The 14,508-nt window shown below is 32.4% G+C and overlaps 2 protein-coding genes across 6 annotated transcripts in view; both read right to left on the bottom strand.

The window, feature by feature from the left end:
* Positions 1 to 6,258, bottom strand: part of LOC107943186 (histone deacetylase 15) — a 28,070-nt gene extending 21,812 nt beyond the window's left edge. Inside the window, exons 1-2 of one of the 2 annotated variants that reach the window (XM_016876931.2) lie at positions 6,105 to 6,258; positions 5,043 to 5,322 (exon numbers count right to left, since the gene is read on the bottom strand). In XM_016876931.2, the coding sequence (XP_016732420.2) occupies positions 5,043 to 5,246 (204 nt within the window). In that variant the 5' untranslated portion in view covers positions 5,247 to 5,322; positions 6,105 to 6,258. Of the gene's footprint in view, positions 1 to 5,042; positions 5,323 to 5,972; positions 6,047 to 6,104 lie in introns of those variants that run through there. The other variant, XM_041107744.1, reaches the window with a different exon arrangement.
* A 1,071-nt stretch (positions 6,259 to 7,329) lies between these two features.
* On the bottom strand, positions 7,330 to 12,353 carry LOC107943181 (uncharacterized). Of its 4 annotated transcripts, none has more exons than XR_001695972.2 (12): positions 12,040 to 12,353; positions 11,853 to 11,950; positions 11,580 to 11,666; positions 11,294 to 11,462; positions 10,627 to 11,139; positions 10,402 to 10,550; positions 10,112 to 10,312; positions 9,944 to 10,034; positions 9,650 to 9,851; positions 9,327 to 9,437; positions 8,756 to 8,869; positions 7,330 to 7,586 (listed from the first exon to the last, which is right to left on the bottom strand). XR_001695972.2 is itself a non-coding variant. In XM_016876924.2 (12 exons), the coding sequence occupies exons 1-12, from the start codon at positions 12,253 to 12,255 to the stop codon at positions 7,571 to 7,573; spliced, it is 1,941 nt and encodes a 646-aa protein (XP_016732413.2). In that variant the 5' UTR covers positions 12,256 to 12,353; the 3' UTR covers positions 7,330 to 7,570. The 4 variants fall into 4 exon arrangements, 3 of the variants coding, with proteins under 3 accessions (XP_016732413.2, XP_016732412.2, XP_040963680.1); XM_016876924.2 differs by having other exon boundaries at positions 8,756 to 8,852; positions 9,944 to 10,025; XM_016876923.2 differs by having other exon boundaries at positions 8,756 to 8,852.
* Between the last annotated feature and the right edge of the window lie 2,155 nt (positions 12,354 to 14,508).

The raw sequence follows: 14,508 nt of genomic DNA on the forward strand, positions 1-14,508 counted from the left end.
CAAAAAATGAGCTAATTAGTCTTGTACATTAGACCGAAGACTCAGATTGGCATATACAAGGATCAAGATTTTTAACGTAGAAATGGATGGAATTTTAACAAAATGATAATTTTGCTCTTTAATATAACATACAATAACTAATTTTCCCATTTTTTGAGTAGAGGGGACAAAATACAATCTGACTCTAGAACAAAGACCTCTATGGTTTTCTTACTGAAGCATAAACTGTTTCACTATTTTGTATGGCAAGATTGATGAATGCATCATATCCCATATTCCTCTTGCAAACTACAGTTGAAATGCAAAGATATTTCTGAATAAGAAATAACAACCTATTGGAAGCACAACGTGTTGAAATGAAAAATGTAATCATTATCTCCAACTCCACCACGACTCCATGGAATATTCACGCAATATCCTTCTGCACCTTTGGTACCAACCTACAAAATCAAATTGAAAAAAGAAACATATGGTGCATCGATTACCAAAGATACAAAAATGAATGGCTAAATGCTCAATTCAAGATCTAACTTTAGATCCAATTCACAATTACAGTACAAACATCAATCCCTTTGTGTCCTAAGGACCTGATGAAGAAGAAAACTACAGAACCAACATCCAATTTGGACTAACTCAGTATTCCAATTATTTATGAGATAACTGGAATTGAAATTACAGAATTATCTTAGTTTCAATATTACAGAATATTAAATGCTAAAAGTCACAATGCAACCAGCCCTCTAATCATTATGTCCCAAGGGATATATAATAGGCAGTTGATATTACGATATAAACCCAATCTTTATTACCGTCTATATTCCTCCCTTTCTTCTCTGCGTCTATTTCCAAGTGAGATTGCTCAATTCCCAAATCAATATGTAGGCAACTGCAAAACTTGTATAAATAAAATAATCAAAGTACCTCAGAAGCTGACCCAGTACCAGGGGCTAGAACTTCTCCTCCTTCATGTCTATCGTAAGGCATATGTTTACATATTACCTTACGAAAGAGGTATCAAGATATTCGTCAGGACATAGGCCTCCAGGCCACACTCAAGGGCAGGTAGGGGACAGCAATGGTTTCCCCCCCAAATAAACCAAAACATAAACAAATAAAAAGATCAAGTTGAAGATAATTAATTGCCCTTATATTTTAGTCTCCTTTAGTTTTTTACGGAAAATCACAATTTAGTACAATGCGTAAATAAATTGTACTCTTGCCCCCCCCCCCCAAAAAATTTTAATTCATTTTCGCCCACCCAATAATTAACTTGCTCACCTTGAGCACAACCCCCAAAAAAAAAAAAAAAGGCATTTTAAAACAAAAACAACAAAAAAAAAAAATTTTCGGTAGTGCACTCATATTTTTTTGTTCTTACCATGCCAGGATGAACATCCACCATAGAAACATAGTGACCGAATGGAAGAGCCATTTAACCTCAAAAATTTGATGCCCACTACGCCTTTGTTTGCCATAACTCAGAATAATCAAATTTCCCTTTAAGCACAAGAGAAGTTAAAGTAATTACCCAATCAACAATGAGCACCTTTTCGCCCCTGCAGCCTGCTGCTGCAATGCAGCAACTGATACAGTTGGCCCTTACATAACTCAGAAATGGCTAGAGACTAGAGAAAACATACATGAAATATAGGGGGATTCAAGGGACCTAAAATTTTAAAAATATTTTGAGGGTTTTAAAGAGAACTTTTATTTTCAAAAATTAGAGGTTAATAAATTTTACAAAAGCTTTTGAAGAGTCTAACTGAAAATTTAAAATTTTTCAAAGGTTAATGAGAATTTCAAAAAATTTTGGGAGGCCTAATTAAAATCTTTTGGGTTATAATTAAAATTTACAAAAACTTTGGGTCTTAATGACCGTCCGCCTCTGCTATCACTCCCACACCCCTTCTCAGGGAAGTGCTTTCAAGCCACCCGTAAATGGAAGATAATTGAAGAAAGAGCAAAAGTGTTATTTTTTCTACGAAGATAATACACGCACTTCACAATTTCTATGCATGGATACATTGGAGTAGGAAAAGACAAATGATATAACCTAGAAAACATTTGGCGGGTAAGTTTCAACAACTTCAATATGCTCCGAGGAATGGACCTAAAGATTCCAAAAATAAAAACAAAAAGCCTTCCAAAGACGGTCCTTTCAGTAAATAAATAAACCAGACAATCGGAAGAAGCAAAACAAACAAAATAGCTAATTACATCAACAAATTAAATGAAAGACAGATGGAGCCATATCCCAAGATAAAGAATGTCCTCACCATTTGAAGCTCCTCCAGAGTGATTTCTCTAGCAGGAATTAAGCAGCACTTTCCAGGGAATAACCTGTATATGTCAAAAATGCCATTTAATGTTACAGACAAATCAAAAGCCTGCATATTAATTAAGAAAGAAGCATAAGACCAAAATACCGGTAAAAGCACCAAGAAGGTCCCGTACTAGGAGCCAGATTGTTTTTTGCTTCCTTTACTCAAAAATAAGCAAATTAGTCACTGTATATTAGATTAAAGAGCAAACTAGTCCTTTCTATTAAAATTTCATCCATTTCTACTGTTAAAAGCTAGCATGGCTAACAGAATAATTAGACAGGCGTGCCATGTGTACCTCATTCTGATGTACAGGGACCAGTTTTTAATAGTAGAAATTGATGAAATTTTTAACAGGACTCGTTTGCTCTTTGATCAGTATAGGGCTAATTGCCCATTTTTTAATAGAGGGCAAAATGCAATCTAACTCCTAGTACAGGCCCTCCATAGTACTTTACCCCTAAATACCAGCACAGAAAGGCTACAGCAATAGCTCGAAGACGATCTGGTCTTCTGGATTGGATGTGATTTATTTCAACCTACGCCACCAAGCAGCACCAATACAAGAGAGCAAAAAGTGTAAGAACAAGTCCACGTAAGTAACAATAAAGAAGCAACCACAATTCATCATACAGTTGTTTTTGCAGATAATTAATTATTTTAGTTTCGATGATAAAGTGAATCTTTTTTCATGATTTGAGGTTATAATTTCTAAGATAATGCATGATACTTGATCAAATACAACCATCAAAAGGGAACACCCCCCCCCAAAAAAAGTATCAACTCCTCATCAAAACTTTGAAGAGCAAAATAGAAGCAGTGCAACAAAAAAACTTTGCAAGCAAACAAAGAGACAGATTCCGTTAACTTATAAAACTTCCACCACAATTCATACTCATATATTCAAATTCAATACATCAATCTTATCATGAAATGTGTCAAACCACCATAAAATGTCATTCAAGTGGAAGATTCCAGGAAGCATATAGAATACAGTGCATACCTCTGAGTGCAGCAACATTCTTCATCAAAACAACTGCCGTAGAACAGTTTGAAGCTGAAGCCTCGGACCAAATTTCTGCATCAAGAAGCGTAAACAGATTAGGATCACAAAAATCCCATGCCTATAATAGCTCTCCTGATCCTACCAAGGGAAGTATTTTAAAGTTTCAGAGAAGAGTGGAATAATTCAATAGAGAGAAAGAAATTCCCAAGACTAGGATCTCTCAGTTGATATGGTGTATCTACAAGCAAATTTTTTTACCAGACCAATGTTTTCTTGCTAGGGTTGTTTACTAACGAGGCAAATGTAATTCAGGATTCAGGCCAAAAACAGAATATAGAAGTAAAAGTCAACACAAAAAAACTAAATTAGAGTAAATTAGAACATTTCTACTGGTTCAAAGTGTGATAACAAGAGGCAAGTTAGCAATAATACATAGTAATGGCAAAGCACCTTCACATTGAAAGAAATACTTAAATACGTTAATAAATAAGCAAATAACAAATTAAAAAAATTCTATCAACCTCATTCAAAAGAGTGATTTAGATGCCAACATATAATTCAGGTTGAAATGAAACCCTAAATTGTTACATCATCTAAATATGGCTAAATAGAAAGTAAATTTTAGGGAATCATTCCAATTCTCCAGAACTTAATTGAAATCTTAAATCCACTTTTTTATTTTTTTAAAAAGCCAAAAAAAAAAAAGTTGCTCACCACTCAATGACAACCCCATCCTGTTTTTAAACTTGATAACCATAATTCGACCATATATAAAGTGCATAATAAGAACTTGAACAGCATAGAAAAGCAAGATAATTAAATATAGGGCACTTTAAATAATAATAAATAAGTTCACCGTGTAACAAAATATTTAAATATGTTATGGCATAAGATATCGTATGTTATTACAGCACAACCTCCACAACCTTTTCAATGCTGTCGCATATGATTATAACCGATTGGCCATTGATGCATTTCAATTTACCAGAAAGACCATCGTGAAAACACAAAGCCAACAACCACCAAAATGACAATAGATTCAAGAACATACTAAAGGTACTGGTTTGGTTGTATATCAAGTGCGGAAGACAAATTTGTTAGTACATTACAAAAAAAAAAATTAAGACTGGAAAAGAAAGAAACCATCAAATGTAGGGCAGTCCATAGCCTCTTGGACAGAAGAAAAAGAAGGGCAACAATGTGGTTACCTTTCTCTCTTCCTGTGGCTTCTGATTCAACCTGAACAAGTTCTACCTCAGGTGAGAAAGGAGATGCATAAAATCCATGCCTTAGGATGCCAGATTCTTTATGTTCCCCACAAATCTGCATAGATTCCAGAAATCAAGATAGAAGATTTCGAACAAAGCATACCAAAAGAAGGGCATGGAATAGTATCAAGAAAAAGAATGAAAAAGTGTACATCACAGAGGAAAACATCATCAAGGTTGACCATCGTGCAGTTGGTACAAAACCACTTCAAATCTCTATGTGCTTTTGTACAGGCTCCCAATCACTGTCATCCTCATCATCATCATCAAATGCATCTTGATTGTGGTACATATCCTGAAAAGTCAATTCTTTTGGCAGCCTCACCTTTTTCTGCATACAAACCTCAAAACAAATTTAACACATTAGAAGCAGCATAAATAAGAACCAACATCCATAGCAACTATATTCATTGAAATTGAAGGAATTCCTTAAAGTGTGCTGCTTACAGATGCATCGTCAGCCTGTGTGTCTTCGTTTATATTGGCAGCAAGATCTCGATCAGATGGTCCTATGTCCCCTTTGGCATCGGAGCTATCATGACGAGAAGCTGATGCATGCTCATCAGATCCTAAATGTTTCCTTTTAAAGCTTTCATTGCTCTTAGTCCCCCCATTTGTCACACAACTCACTTGAACTGTTTCAGAAACCATATTGTTTTCAGAGTTCAATGGAGATTTCTGCCAGAATCATACCTTTATTTAAACCCGAATCATCTGCCAATGAAATCTATTTAAAAAGAAAAAATAAAACCCAACAAATTCAATTAGTACCAAGTATAAAATGAAATTTGAAAGGGGGAAAATAACAAGATAAAACTTTTCATATTTGGCAAATAAACAGTAGAAAAAAGGAAATGAAAACACAATTTTCAAAGATATCAAGCAAAGAAAAGGGAAACAATAAGTCAGGATTTTACATTGTTTCAAATAATTAAAAACACTGGGCATAAGTAAGCTAATACTGCACATCACAATCTACCTACAGATATCAATTAAAATAGGTGCAAAACTGATAAAATCTGAGCAAACCATTTTTAGTCATGAGCTATATACAGTTATACACACACTAAACGTCAAACAAAATAAAGAAATGAAGCATAAAAGAAGAAAGATATTTAAGTCAAATTAAAATTTTTTTTTCACTCTGCAAGTTGAGCATAGAAACAGAATTTTTTTTTTAAAGTCAGCTATAAATAAATTTTCAAAAAGAAAAAAGGAAAATCCACCAAAATATTCAAAAAAGAGAGTAAAAACCCATATAGTAATTCATAAGAATAAAATTAAAAAATAAACAAAACGTAGAATCGGATTTCTAAAGCTATATTGCAGTTAGAAGGGTAGCTCCAAGCGAGATTAAATTTAAAAAAAAAAACTGACCTGTATAAATCTATATGTATACAGCTCGTTTTCTAAAACAATTTTTTTTTCAAAAAAAAAGGTCTTGAAGAAAAATAAAGAGCTGATAAAATAATTGCAGATAAAATAAATACATAATTTCAAATTTTTAACCTGGCTAGGGCAACCCGTGGAGGGTCTCGCAACGTAAATTCGGTATTTTTGAGGGAGGAGAGAAGGTAGCGACTAAAATATAGCTGTTTTCTTTTTCTTTCTTTTTGTTTTTTAAAAATTTGGGGATTTTCGATGAGCAACTCTTTCACTAAAGTCCTCAATAAGTCGTTAGATTTGAGCCTATTACCCGCTCCTATTCTATGGGTTTTTTATTTGTCGCCGCGGTTATTTGAATGATTTTTCAGTTTGGTCCTTCATCTGTGGGCGAAAATTATTTTTTTAGAAAATTTCTTTACGGTACCAAAAAGAAAGAAAATATTTTTTTCAAAAAAGCTACAAGCCAACTAGATTTGTCCAATAAATAGATGATCCAACCCAACTGATTGATTTAGCCTAAGTTGAATTAGATTTGGATAAAGATTTAGCTTTCAGTCCATTCAAATTAACTCAAATTTAAATAAATTTTAAAATAATTTTCATTTAAATTTAATTACAAAATATATATTTTTTATTATTCTATTTTTAAACAGTAATATAATTTTTTTTTGATAAATCTTCTACTCAATTTATGGACACCTCTAAAACCAACTTACACAATTTGCTTACATTAAATCATGAGAGGGGTAGCCATAAAGCATGTTTCAGTCCTATAAAGTCATTTAAGTATTGCATTGTTAAAAATTTTGGTGTATTTCGATCACTTTAATATATTTCAATATTGGTTTATATTAATATATATTAGTTGATATAAATTTTTAATATTTTAAATTTGTCTTAACCATTTTTATATTTGTATATTTACATTGAAAAGACAAGATATGGCCACTAATTTAAATTAACTAATACTTTTAAAGCTTATGTTTATACTTATGTAATTTCAGTATATTTGCATGTATATTACTATATATTTAATTAAAAATATAAATTAGATTATATATGCAAAAAATATTTTTTAAAATTGATTCTAATCTTACTATGATAACTAATCTCTCCGCATCACTGATTCAAATAGACCTTTTATCTCTTTATTAATAAAAAATATTAATATCTTTTGTTATTTAATACCCAATTTTGTAACTCGTATTCTTCCAAGCTAGACTTTTGGCATTTTGATGATTCCCATTTATTTAAACACTAGTGAAACAAATTTCATTCAACAAATACATATACATATAAGACGATTCTGTATAAGGCCGTTCCATTCCCTCTATTGAGAAAGTTTATGAGATAAAACCACAAAATATCATATTTAGTTTCTTGAGTGACATACACAGAACAAATATAGGATACAAACATGGCTCATTAAGGGGGCACCATTTAAGGAGAAAACTGACCTCAACATTGGTAATTTGGTATACAAAGTGACTTGCTCTCCTTAAGAGTTTTGAGGCTATATAGATAGATTAAAACACTAAGCAGTAACTACAGTATTTTTCTTGAAACTATAAGGGGGCATATTGCTTTGCTTATTTCCTTTGCATCCTGCAAAAACAAAATGACCAAAGTTGAAATTATGAAAGCTCTTTTGATTGCTTGAATTTACCATTAAGAACCACCAGCACTCCATTGATGAAATCAATGCGCAGCAACAAGTAAAGAGATCCCGTTTTCTTAACCAATCAAGAATAGCAACTAGGAAAAATGTTGCTAACAAGTATATACAAGGAGTTAATATAACTTTTAGTCCCTGAACATAACAATTAGATCCCACTTTGGTACATGAATTTAACAACTAGGTCCATTTTGGTCCTTGAACACCAAAATGGACCTAGTTGCCAAGTTCAAGTATCAAAATGGACCAAAAAAAAAGTATAAGTACCAAAGTGGACCTGATTGTCAAGTTCAAGGACTAAAAAGTTATATTAACCCTATACAAAGTTATCTTCTTTATTGTTGCTAGTTGAGGACATATTACTTCAACCTCCCTCTCTAACAACTTAAGTATCAAGCAATATCTATCATTAGCCAGAAAAAAAATCTAACAATGAACCTTGATCTTGGCCAGGTGGTTCAAGGTGAATTACCTGAGAGGTCCCTTTGTCATAGGGACCTGATCAAATTAGTTCCTCTAATATTAAATGGATCAATTTAATCTATATACTACTAAAAAAAGTCAAATAAGGCCTAATTAGAATAAAGTTAACATTTACTATTTAACAAAGTTCATATTTTTAAAGTTTTCATGATTCAGTAAATGAAATCTTTTGATTAGAATTGAACTACAATTGAAAAATAATAATTTAAGACATTTTAAACAGTGAATGTTAACTCTATTACAATTTCGGGTTTATTTGATTCTTTTTAATAGTATAAGGACTAAATTGATCCATTTAACAATAAAGGGACTAATTTGATGCAATCCCTCTAATACAGGGAACCTTTAGATACTTTAACCGGTGGTTTAACCATACACCATAACAAACCCTCGGCTAGTGGACTTCCTGAAGAGCAGGGTTCCATACACCATAACAAACCCTAACAATGGCATAAGATGCAATTCTGCACATGCAATATGCACAGCAATATTATCCTAAGTACATGTCTGAGCCTCCCTAAAACTTCATCAGCTATAGGCAAATAGATAGCATTAGGATAAATAGATAGCATTATGACAAATTTTCCAAAAGAGAAGGGCAGATAGCTTTCGATACCTGAAAGATGAAATATATTTCTCAACGATTGGTTTTTGTTCGGTGCTGTAGGTGTACCATTTTTCTTTAGCTGCAACTAGATCACTGCCCTCAATATCTGCACATTAGTGGAAACTAATGAAATGGCAATTTGGTTGATAAGTGGTAAAAGTACCATGAAGACCCCTATATTAAAGTTAGATTGCATTTTGCTCCCTCTATTTAAAAAATGGGTAAATTAGTCCTTGTACATTAAATCAAAGAGCAAACTGACCCTTCTGTTAAAGATTCCATCCATTTTTACTGTTAAAAACTGATCCCTACATCAGCATGAGGTACATATGACATCACATTTCACTTTCTGATTATTCCATCAACCATGACAATTTTTAACAATACAAATAGATGAAATTTTTAACAACAAAAAAAAACTATTTTACTTTCTGATTTAATGTAAAAGGACTAATTTGCTCATTTTTTGAGTAAAAGAGGCAAAATGCAATCTAACTCCTAATACAAAAACCTCTACGATACTTTTACCATTAATAAGTCGATAAAATGCAAATTTTGGAAATCGAGCATATGAACAAACCTTGAAGTAAAACATTTGTTTCACTAGAGTAGCTTCTCAATTTCCAGAATCTGTGACCATCGCCATCCCAAAATATTGGCTCTGATCTAACAGGATTTAACGGCTCGTCCTCTTCAAGCATCAATTGCAAAGCAAAATGTCAGTTGAACATAAGAACACAGTTCCATTTGTGCAACCATACAAAAAGCACCAAGGCAATGCTCAAATAGTATAAATTAAGTATAGGTAAAGATCAGTATTTTATGATCAATTTCAAGGTGCTGAGATATGATTTGCTCCATTGACCAAATGATGGTGAAACTGCAACAAGTCATTGAACATACCCTCGTCGACCACTGTCTCAGACACTTCCAATGTACTTGCAAGAGTACGGGCCACTTCAAGAGTTTGAGCCACTTCTGACTTTATTCTCGAAAGAAGCTCTTCATTTTCTGAAATGGAAAGAGGTGCACCATTTCTCATGAGAATAGCTTTGGCTATCTCGTCCTGCAACTTCTTCTTCATCTCTTTTTCAAGGTTTCTCTCCTACACAGAATTAGGACAAAACAAGCTGTGTCATAACATTAACATTAACACTACCACTAACTCAATCTCAGTTGCCATATTCATGTCATTACCTTCTCCCTCTGTGAAAGAAGTTTCTCTTTTGCTTTCTTTTGTCTTTCAACAAATTTCAAGTTTTGTTTATCAATCCAGCTTCTAAAATCTCTGAAAGAAGTGCGACTTTTTTTATTCATACACTTCCATATGAATCTAAAACAAAAAAATACAAACACAAGCCTTACGTGGTGCTGAGAGCTTCATCACACAGAAAATTTAAGACTTTGAGCTTTTTAGAGGAATTTAATCGCTCGTATTTATCACCACCACCTACATCTAAACAATCCAACAATGGCTGCTTTAATGGATATTGAGAATCATTTATGTATTCTCCAAGAACTTGCACCCATGATTTTTCACTTAAGTTCTTATTTAAGCAAGGATACCTGCATAAAGATTTAGTTCGAATGATTGATATACGATTTAAAAAAAAAGTAACTGAACGTTTATAACAATCTAGTTAAAACAAGCATACTCTTTTCCCAAATCCTTTTGCATCATGGATAGCAGTAGAATGTGAAACTGCACAATTGAAGGATGACGTAATTTGTGCTTGCGTTTACTTTTTCCAGTAAATAACTCTTTAAGTAACAGCTGAGACTGTCCTTTCTTCATATTGAGAACCTATATCAACCAATAAACAAATTAGAAACCTTACTCTATTAGGATTTATGCTGAATAAACAGATGACTAAGTTTACCTCTCCGAAAACTTCACAAAATTCTAGAAATTGTAAGGCATGGCCAACATCCTTGACAGGCAAGTCAATGCCATCGATATGGTTTAATGATGTGCCTTGAGGCAATACAATTTCAGCATCAGAAGCTTCGTTTTTGGCTTTTACATTTTTCTTCTTAAGATTTGGAGAGCTACAAATCGGCTTGTTCCTCACTACAGGGTCTGCATTGTTTAGCACTTCATCTTCTCCATGATCACACTTCATAGGCACCTTCATGTCAATTAGTTGGATAGCAGTAATCATGTCATTAACCACTTCGCCTTTGTTCGACACCTCCATGGAGGTCTTAAGCTTTTTAGGACTAATCTTTTGGAGATCATTGCCTTCCGAGACAATTTCCTTACCATTCTTGCTCCATTTGATCAACTTGGTGTTACTAGTTACAATCCTTTTGTCATTGGCTCGTATCAAACCATTAGGCTCTTTACAACTGCTTTCCTTTCTGCTATTACCAGTTCCCTTAACTTCAGAATCCTGTTAGAAAATTTTAATGAACACTCGTCGATAAGTAGAACCATCTTATTTTTGGAAACTCAACAAGGATCAAGCATTCATCATATCATTGATCATTCTATCATAAAAACATATATACTCTAATCACACACAAGGATTTTAATGGCAAACAAACCTCAACTTCTGCAGCTTTTCGCTTTTTGGAAGACACAGCTACATCAACAGGCTCTTGAGAACCTGATTTTTTGGAATCCTTAAGATGCAACATATCTGAAACTGAGGCGAACCCATTTGCCTTTGCTGCATGTACAAGTACACCAGTAGGCTGGTGACCTCGTTTCTTCCTACAAGATTCAAAATTCCCCCGTTTTAGATTACCCACAAAGAAAAAAAAAACAAACAATAAGCAAGTATTTGCAATTGATTATATATCAATGTTCTAAATAAACATATGGACTGACATGCAGAAACTACAGTTGCAAATTCCTCTACATCTTGGACAAGTCCAATCATTCAACAAAGCCACCTCCTCAGCCTTTTCCCCATATCTGATAAAAAAACAAAAAAAAAATTAAGCTAATCATATTTCAAAGACAAGAAAGAAACACCCTGATTGTTAGATCTATAACACGATATGATCTAAAGATTTAAAAAAAAAGCATGTTGACAATGGGATTTTTGTCTGCTAGAGGGTAAGATCCAGTAATGTAGCTAAAAATGTAAGGAAAAAAAACCTGTTCAAGAGACATTTGTGACAAAAATGGATGGTACATTGCTTCCCATTAATCTTTGTCTTGCAAGAAGCTGCAAAATCCACTGTTTTTTGCCTACACTGCAATCATTTTTTACTCCAAATATTTCAACAAAACGTAATTTTCCCAAGCAAAAGCAACAAAAACTTTATTAAAAAAAAAAAGGCACCTGGTGACAAGTCTTGCCGTTCTGAGAATCATAGATTCGACCATGGATGAGTCGAACTCCAGGCGAACTGTTACGACGACGTTTTGGACTGAGTTGTGGTGGTGGTGGGTCAGTTGAGTAAGCTGAGTCAGTAGGCCGAGTTGTCTCGATGTTGGCGTTGTTGCTCTTCTTGTTCTTATTCTTCTTCTTTGATGATGGAGAAGGAGAAACAGCCATTGCTTAAAGCTTTTTTCTTTTCTTCAATGCGAAATTGAAGATCACGAAGTCTTTTTTATGTGTTAAAATTATGTACTTAAAAATTAATTCGATTACTGTTTGCATCTTCGTTTCATTATGCTTTTAAATTTATTTATGTATTATTGTTTGGATTGGGCGTTTTTTTTAGTAATTATTATTTTTTGTTTTTAGTGATTAGAGAAATAATAAATATTTGTTTGTAATTAATATTTATTTTCTTTTGGGATCCGGCGGGAAGAGAAAATTAATGGAGGGAATGCCTGGGTGGGCTTGTTTTGGGAAAGGGCCCATCTGTATTTTGCTTTTTTTTAAATTGACCCTTAAACTATATTTCAATTTCTAGATTAGTCCTTAAAGTTTTTTTTGTCAGAATTTGTTAAATTGTCAATTTATCCAAAATAGATATTTGCCAATATGAATTAGACATGTGGTATATTTTTAGGTAAAATGAGATAAATTTAATAGTTTAAAAATACTTTTGATTAAAAAAATTTAAGGATCAATTTGAAAATTAAGGTATACTTTAGGGTCTATTTACTAATAAATCCTTTTTGTTTGAAGGCTTGGTTGTCTCGAGGAACAAACATAATCACCTGAAAATTTTAAAAATAAAATAGGGATTTAGGGGATAATGGGTTTCAATAGTTTCGATCACTAATAGATGAATAGTTTGATTCTCATTGGTTTATGTTAACAAAATATTAATAAAGTTTAATAATGTACTCAGTTCATTTATGTGAATTAGTTTATTGATTATTTTAAATCTAAAAACAGAATGCATGTTTATTTATTTATTTATTTATTTATTATTTGGAACATTAACATGAATATTATTTATATTTTTCGTTTAACTTAAATGAATAAATACAAACACAAATGATGTTAAATAGACGAATATGGATATAATATTAAAATATTTAACAAAACACAACAATCTAAAAATAGATTATTTACCACAAAAGAGGAAACGTGAATATCACCTAGAAAATATGATTTACTTTATAGGGTCGATGGGAAAATGTTTAAGGCGAAATATTGTGAGGTCCTTTTTAAATTAATAATTGTGGTTAAAGGATGAGAATGAGAGGATTATAGTCATTTGATTAAACCACGTCAAAAGTTAAAAAATTATGCTAATTACTTAGAATGTGTTAGATTGATTACTGAATACGTTACTTTTATTTTAAAATCACTCTCTCATTATTTAGTGATGAAACTGATTGAATTGATTGAACGATAAACTCATATTATTCAATGCATACCCATGTGGCATGATTAACAATTGAATGATGTTTCTTCTTCTCCTTTTTTATTTGATACGTGAATTGAAAAATAATCCCACAATATCTTTAAATCGATGCCACCACTACAATAACTTATCCTTTCCAACTTCGGTAGTTTTTAGGATGTGATTTTTCAAAGGCCATCCAATTGTCCTGACTTTTAGTTACAATTTTTTGACATGTCTGGTGATGTCAATGTTGTAGTGTCTGCCCAAAATTAAAAGTAAACGGTAGACTATATTAGTATTCACCTAACTATTAATAAAATTATTATTTTATTGTCACATAAATATGAAAAGTTATAAAATGATCACCCAACTAATTAATTTTATCTTTTTTAACCATCAACAGATTAAGAGGAACAACTTTTAGTATTAGTATAAAAGCAACTTCAATATTCAACATTTATATATTCTGTTAATCTAGTATTGATTCTAAAAATCTAACCCATAACATTTGTATTTTTTTTGTTCTTGGAGTGTAGTTTGTCAAAAGAAAAGAAATACCAGTGCAAAGTAGGCATTGTTGTATAGCAATGTTTGTTGGAGCTAGATTAAGCTAAAGCATAAACCAAACTTGAACGGGCATATAGACTATGTAGTATGATGAATTTATGTGTTCAATTGCAAAATAGGGGACTTAGATCCTTCAAATATGAGATTTTTTTTATTACTTATGGCTCTTTAATTTTAACGATTAAATTTTGAGGGTGTGATTTTCTAAAAGTCTACATAAATCGGTATTAAAATTAATACGTGTCTAAATTGCAATCATGCGACGTTGGTGATGATATCAACATTGCATTGTTTGCAAAAAAAAAACAACAATAAAGCAAAACCAATCAAACCTAGACTTATCCATGGTCCGGTCCGAATATTCGCCGAAAAGTAAGAAGATTTGGGCAAAATATAGGTTTGAAAAATGAGTTTGAGTAAAAAAAAGATCCATT

Source organism: Gossypium hirsutum, chromosome D12 (assembly GCF_007990345.1).
Source record: "Gossypium hirsutum isolate 1008001.06 chromosome D12, Gossypium_hirsutum_v2.1, whole genome shotgun sequence".
Classification (NCBI taxonomy): Eukaryota; Viridiplantae; Streptophyta; class Magnoliopsida; order Malvales; family Malvaceae; genus Gossypium; species Gossypium hirsutum.

Coding starts and splice junctions, on each gene's coding strand:
- LOC107943181 (XM_016876923.2), bottom strand. CDS start 12,255: ATGGCTGTTTCTCCTTCTCCATCATCAAAGAAGAAGAATAAGAACAAG. Junction 11,951..12,039: donor ACGGCAAGACTTGTCACCAG/GTGCCTTTTTTT, acceptor AAATGATTGCAG/TGTAGGCAAAAAACAGTGGA. Junction 11,463..11,579: donor TGCAACTGTAGTTTCTGCAT/GTCAGTCCATAT, acceptor TGAATCTTGTAG/GAAGAAACGAGGTCACCAGC.